General features: G+C 37.9%; 1 protein-coding gene across 1 annotated transcript; it reads left to right on the forward strand.

Moving 5' to 3' along the window:
* The first annotated feature begins 5,174 nt into the window (after positions 1-5,174).
* Trim13 (tripartite motif containing 13) lies at positions 5,175-6,417 on the forward strand. The gene has a single exon (XM_040281550.2). The coding sequence runs from the start codon at positions 5,175-5,177 to the stop codon at positions 6,405-6,407; it is 1,233 nt and encodes a 410-aa protein (XP_040137484.1). The 3' UTR covers positions 6,408-6,417.
* Positions 6,418-7,460: the final 1,043 nt, after the last annotated feature.

Below are 7,460 nucleotides of genomic sequence, written 5' to 3' on the forward strand. Positions count from 1 at the left end.
TTCTTAAAAGCTGAAATTGATCTTAAATAGGTGATGTAAATTTTCAAATGATACCAGTCTGTTGAGGATAACAACTTAATAGGTCAAGATTTGCCAAGTGAATGGTTGTAAAAGGTGACAACTTTTTAAAAAATTTTATTTTGGTACCAACGACTGAATCCAGGGGGTGCTTAACCAATGAGCCACATCCCCAGCTCTTATTTTTTATTTTGAAACAGGGTTTCACTAAGTTGTTTAGGGCTTTGCTAAATTACTGAAGCTGCCCTTGAACTTGTGATCCTCCTGAGTTGCTGGGATTTACAGGTGTGAGCCACCATGCCCAGCTCAAGAAGACAAGTTTTTTAGGGGTAAAAATTTGTCACCTTCATTTAAACCTATTTACATTTACTTGGAGAAAAGAAACCAGCTGATGTGAAGCACTCCTGTATTCCAGCTACTCAGGAGGAGGGAGGGGAACCACTTGAGCCTAAGAGTTCGAGACCAGCAATAGACCAACAAACAAATACCTAATATGCTCAAGACCCTGAGTTCAGGTCCCAGCACTGCAAAAATAAGTAAATTTTAAAAATCCCTTAAGACACAAGCTTGCTGGCTTTTCTTTGTTTCTTTGTTTCTTTTTTTTTTTTTTAATATTTTTTTAGTTGTAGATGGACACAGTATCTTTATTTATCCATTTTTATGTGGTGCTGAGGATTGAACCCAGTGCCTCACCACATGCAAGGCAGGTGGCGGGTGCTCTACCACTGAGCTACAGCCCCAGCCCTGGCTTTTCTTTTTGTTCCTTAATGGAACTAAAAGGAGACCATGGATAATTTTTTTTTTTTTTTTGGTACTGGGTATTGAACCCAGAGGGGCATTACCACTGAGCTACATTTCCAGTCCTTTTTATTTTGTATTTTGAGACAGGGACTGAGTTGCTTAGGGCCTTAATTGCTGAAACTGGTCTTGAACTTGTGATCCTCCTGTCTCAGCCTCCAGAGTCCCTGGGATTATAGACGTGGGGCACTGAACTTGGCATGAATGACATTTTGAATAACTTAATAGGAAAGGGTTCAACTCCCCCCCTCCCCAACGTGTTTTAGGGAAAGAATGTCTTAAGGGAAATGAATGAACACCTTTTATAGTACAATAATTTTGGGGTTGATCATTCCAAGGGGGAAAAGGTCTAATACCTATTAGTTTTTCTATTTTACTGTTTTCTTTTTAAGTATTAACTTTTCATTGCTTAAACAAACTTTTTGCTGGCACAGTGGCGTACACCTGTAATCCCAGCAGCTCTGGAGGCTGAGGCAGGAAGATTGCAAGTTCACAAACCAGTCTCAGCAACTTAGTGAGATCCTGTCTCTAAATATAAAGTATAAAAAATAAAAAGAGCCGGGAATGTGGCTCAATAGATAAGCAACCCTGGGATCAATCCCTGGCACCAAAATAAGTAAGTAAATAAATAAATTTAAAACAATAAACATATGGTGATGGTATATAGTTATGCAGTTATAGTATAGTATGACAGGGGCTGGTGTTGTGGCTCAGTGGTAGAGTATTGACCTAGCATGCATGAGGCACTGGGTTCAATCCTCAGCACCATGTAAGTGCAAAATAAAGATATTATGTCCACTTGGAACTAAAAAATAAATATTAACAAAAAAATAGTATGACAGGCAAATAAGGGTGACATTTTTCCAGAGAGGTGGTAGACAACTAGTGTATAGACAGCTGTTTTAATTGTTGGTATAAAAACACTTGGGAAATATTTAATTGGTGGGAAAATAGATTTCCATGCTTCAAAATTTAGAATTTTTTGTATTCAGAAATATTTGAAGGAAGAAATGAATCTTGGCAAACTTGTTTAATTTTGATGTTGGTTAAGTTGAAGTTTTAACTGTTTAAAGTTTCTTGATTTCTATATATTGGGGAAATTTAGCTAAGAAAAAAGATTGGATATGTGCTTTCAAAGGAGCAAGCTGTTGATTTCTTCAGATTTTAGCCATACTTGAAGGCATTTCACTTTAAAGAGCACTAAAAACCTTTATTGCATATTTTCCTTCAAAACTGTGTGTGCACACATGCATGTATGTATGCACAAGTGTGCACTCAAGCACTGGGAATTCAACCTAGAGGATTTTACCACTGAACTATATCTCCAGCACTTTTTTGTTTTTTTAATTTTCTAAAATTTCCTACCTGTGACATTTTTCACTTTGGATCATATTTGATTGCCTTAAAATTCTTGACCCTTATTACATCATTTCTGTTTTCTTCAAAGTTTTTCTTGCCTAGGGTGCCTATTTTCTCTTGTTTATCTTAACCACTTGGTTAGGATATCTTTTGTTTTCCTTTTACTTATTGATATCCCTGGAAATATTAATAGATATTTGCTTTGTTGCATGCTGCTACTCCACTCCCACTGCTTTTGTGTGTGTATGTGGGTGGGTGTGTGGTGTTGGGGATTGAACCCAGGGTCTTGTACATGCAAGGGAAGCACTCTACCAACTGAGCTATCCCCAGCCCTCCCACTGCTTTTTTTTTGGTTGTTGTTGTTGTCTACTGTTTTCTCAGAAATCTGACCTTTGGAGCTGGGGTTATAGCTCAGCAGTAGAGGTCTTGCCTCACACATGTGAGGCCCTGGGTTTGATCCTCAGCACCACATAAAAACAAATTTTAAAAAAAAGAAGATATGGAGTACATCTTAAAAAAAATATATTTGAAAAAAAGAAAAAGAAATCTGACCTTGTGTAGAATTCTTGGGTGAAACAACAGAATTCTGGAGGTGATACAGTGTGGAGCTCTCTTAGGGTTGGTAACCTCTCTTAGAGAGCACACACTGAGTTGAATCTTTATAGCCATTCTCAGTGCTTTTCAAAGGTTATATGATTTTTCATATCATAAGAAATTTTTCAGAAAAATCAGCTGGTTACATACTTTTTGCCATATGACACATTCATTTTTTGGTATCAGGGATTAAACCCAGGGGTGCTCAACAACTGAACCACATCACCAGCTCTTTTTTATTTTATACTAAATTGCTTAGGGCCTCACTAAATTGCTGAGGCTGCACCAGGCCATGATACTAAATTTGAGACAATAGTTTTTGTTTTAATTTTACTTATACTAAATATATTTATTATAAGTACATATTTTATAACTGAATATCCTTTTAAGTATGTTAATCTTTTAGATGTAGCTCTCATTATAATCCAGCACAATCTCCCCCCGAAAAAGAAAATTGTAAGAAAGCCTGTAGATTATTATTTTTTTAAAAAACATTTTTTCAGTTGTAGATGGATACAATACCTTTATTTATTTTTATGAAGTGCTGAGGATCGAACCCGGTGCCTCATACATGCTAGCAAGTCTTCACCACTGAGCCATAACCCCAGCCTCATCTGTAGATTATTAATTTGGTGGTTATATGTGTGTGTATTCCTAGGTAAACTGAGTAAAGAAATATTTAGCACTATTTTTGGTTTTAAATCTTTAGGGATTAATGTACATTTTAAAAATAATTAAACCTGTGGCTGGGGATATAACTCAGTTCTTTGGAAATTGACATTTTATTATATAGTATTCACTCTCCACAAAAATAGCCCTTCTGTGCATCAATGTCACCACCTAACTCATAAGAGAACTCTTTAATTAATGGGAGGCTGTCAAGCTTACAAGAAGAAATGTTTTCCAAAATTCCAGTTTTTACATGAAAATCCAACTTTTTTATTGGCAAAAAAGCCATCCCACCCTACCCCCCACCCCCCAAGCATTAGTGATAGAACTCAGGAGCAGTCTACTACTGAAACTCCATCCCTTCCACCCCCCTTTTTTTCCTAATTTTGAGACAAGGTTTTACTAAGTTGTCAAGTTTGGCCTCAAATTTGGAGTCCTCTGCCTCAGCCTCCTGAGTCACTGGGATTATAGGTGTGCACCACCATGCCCTGCTCTTGTGTTTTTCTTGAACAAGTTGTTTGTTCATTTTCAAGAAAATGTGTCAGATACCTAAATCTGAATAGCTATGGTTTGTCAGTTTCTTTCAAGTAAAACTGATATTCCATTAAAAAAGCAGCTGCTTCATCTTGCAGCTCAGTCACATAAGTGCTTTTCTTCCAGACAACATCTGCTGGTATACAGAAAAGCTTTTGTGTACATTTCCTATTTTATCACACAAAATATTAAAGATGTGTACACAAGGATCAAGATTTAACAAAATGTATAATTTTTGCTGCTTCATCAAGAACATTTAAAAATGAAACTGGCTCTCCAACACTCAATCCACTCAGACTGTGGTGAAGAATACAATGACTAAATCAATTTGTTGCTTCTTTACTGCCTTACTTGAGTCCTGTTAAGGCTCCAGCTATGTACCCACTATGGCTTTTACATTGCAAGTGCCAATGTCAACATGGTGCAAAATTGTGAAAATAATTTGATCTCATGGATTCCTTGAAAGAGCCATGTTTCTGCCCACATTTTGAGAACTGTTTAAGATGCTGTAGATGATCTATAAGGTGGTTTTGACTTGTCATTCTGGTTGTTTAAAAAACAACCTGATTGGGGCTGGGGTTGTGGCTCAGTGGTAGAGCGTTTGCCTAGCATGCATGAGGCACTGGGTTCGATCCTCAGCACCACATAAAAATGAAAAAAAAAAAAAGATTAAAAAAAAACCCCAACCTGATTCTCTAAGCAAGAGTAAATTGCAACTGTTTTATAATTTTGCCTTGAAATATGCTAGTTCCTAATTTTAAAAAAGTCCATTGGTGTACATGGCTTGGATTTATATTTCTGGGCCCAAAGTAAAGAGCTCATTCTGTTACAGACACTGAGTAGCTTTGTTTCTGACAGCTAGTAGTCAGCTCTCTGTTTTAAAACAATCACTTGGGTCCTGCTGGCTCAACTTGCAGTTGTCCTAGTCCTAACCCTGTCTTAGCCAAAGACTATTGTTGGAAAGCTCACACAAAGGCCTTGTGTGCAGGGTGCCCTACTAATAAGGAACATGTTGTCGTCTCAACGGATTAAATCTGCTTTGGTATGCATTCCCTTCCCAAATTTCTCACTTATTTCCTCTGTTTGGCTGGTTATTTCAGCAAAACATTTTAATGTGAAGATAGCTTCTCATTATTACATAGTTCTAGTGGAGGGGATTACTGGAGTAATATAAAATGTTTCTTTCTCTGTGGTAGGATGTGATGGAGCTGCTTGAAGAAGATCTCACGTGTCCAATTTGTTGCAGTCTGTTTGATGATCCTCGAGTTTTGCCTTGTTCACACAACTTCTGCAAAAAATGCTTAGAAGGTCTCTTAGAGGGGAATGTGCGGAATTCGTTGTGGAGACCATCTCCATTCAAGTGCCCTACATGCCGGAAGGAAACCTCAGCTACTGGAGTTAATAGCCTGCAGGTTAATTACTCCCTGAAAGGTATTGTGGAGAAATACAACAAAATCAAGGTCTCTCCCAAAATGCCAGTGTGCAAAGGACACTTGGGGCAGCCTCTAAACATTTTCTGCCTAACTGATATGCAGCTAATTTGTGGGATCTGTGCTACTCGAGGTGACCACACCAAGCATGTCTTCTGTTCTATTGAAGATGCCTATGCTCAGGAAAGGGATGCCTTTGAGACTCTCTTCCAGAGTTTTGAGACCTGGCGTCGGGGAGATGCTCTTTCTCGTTTGGATACCTTGGAAACCAGTAAGAGGAAATCCCTGCAGTTACTAACTAAAGATTCAGATAAAGTGAAGGAATTTTTTGAGAAGTTACAACACACATTGGATCAAAAGAAGAATGAAATCCTGTCTGACTTTGAGACCATGAAACTTGCAGTAATGCAAGCTTATGACCCAGAGATCAACAAACTCAATACCATCTTGCAGGAGCAACGAATGGCTTTTAATATTGCTGAGGCTTTCAAAGATGTGTCAGAACCCATTGTATTTCTGCAACAGATGCAGGAGTTCAGGGAGAAAATCAAAGTAATCAAGGAAACTCCTTTACCTCCCTCTACTTTGCCCACAAGCCCTTTAATGAAGAACTTTGATACCAGTCAATGGGAGGACATAAAACTAGTAGATGTGGATAAACTTTCTTTGCCTCAAGATACTGGCACGTTCATAAGCAAGATTCCTTGGAGATTCTATCAGTTATTTGTGGTACTCCTTCTACTTGGCCTCCTTATTTTCCTCATTTTCTTGGGTCCTACTGTATTCCTAGAATGGTCTGTATTTGATGAACTGGCAATTTGGAAAGACCATCTTTCTAATTTCAGTTTTTATCTGACTAAATCAGCTGATTTTGTAGAACAATCAGTTTTTTACTGGGAACAAGTGACAAATGGGTTTTTCATTTTCAGTGAAACAGTCAACAATTTTACTTTGGTGGTGCTAAATAATGTGGCCGAATTTGTGTGCAAATATAAACTATTATAAAATCTTCCAACTCTGCAGTTCTGTTTTTTGATAGAAATTATTAAGAGAATAGGTTAGTAATTCAGATTTTGTCAAGATTCCAATCAGATATTTTCCTCCAAAAGTATTCCTTTAGGGCTGGGGATATAGCTCAGCTGGTAGAGTGCTTGCCTTGCATGCACAAAGCCCTGGGTTCTAATCTCCAGCAACACAGGCAGAAGTATTCCTTTAAAAAATATTGTCCTAGGGTTGGAGTATCCCCAAGATTCAAAAGTATAAATTTGTTGGGGCTAAGGTTGAAGCTCAGTGGAAGAGTGCTTGCCTAGCATGTATGAGTTACTGGGTTCAATTCTCAGCATCACCTATAAATAAATAAAGTTATACCAAAAAAAAAAAACCCATCTGATACACATTCAGATTAAGTAGCATAAAATTAAAGGGGAAATTCAGTCATTCAGTTCTGAACCCTTCTTTTTTCAGAGTGCTATTAAAACAAATATTCTAATATTGGCTTTCTTTATGCTGTCATACAAATAAGAGCATGTCTGTAGTCCCAGCCTCTTAGGATGCTAAGATTGTTTGAACCAGAGGTTTAAGACCAACCTGTGCAACATAGATCTGGTCTCAAAAATCCACTACCACCAACAAACCCCAAAAAACCCAACACCAAATAAAAAGTGGGAGGTGAGAGAACACATGATCTAATTCTGTATTGATGTGGTATAGAATTTGGTAAAGCCAGGCTTGGTGGCACATGCCTGTAATCCCAGTGACCCAGGAGGCTGAGGCAAGAGAATTGCAAATTGAAAGCTAGCTTCATCAATTTATCAAGGCCCTGAGTAACTTAGACCGTGTCTCAATTTAAAGGACTGGGGATGTGGTTCAGTGGTTAAGTACACCTGGCTTCAATCCCTGGTACCCCTCCCCTCTCCTTCAAAAAAATTTCTGGTGAAGATTGGTCTTGTAAAGACAATTTTTTGGTGGTATTGGGTATTAAACCTAGGGGCAATCTACCACTGAGCTAAACCACAGTTCTTTTTAAATTCTGAGATAGGGTCTTGCTAAGTTGCCAAG

Source organism: Ictidomys tridecemlineatus, chromosome 6 (assembly GCF_052094955.1).
Source record: "Ictidomys tridecemlineatus isolate mIctTri1 chromosome 6, mIctTri1.hap1, whole genome shotgun sequence".
Taxonomy (NCBI): Eukaryota; Metazoa; Chordata; class Mammalia; order Rodentia; family Sciuridae; genus Ictidomys; species Ictidomys tridecemlineatus.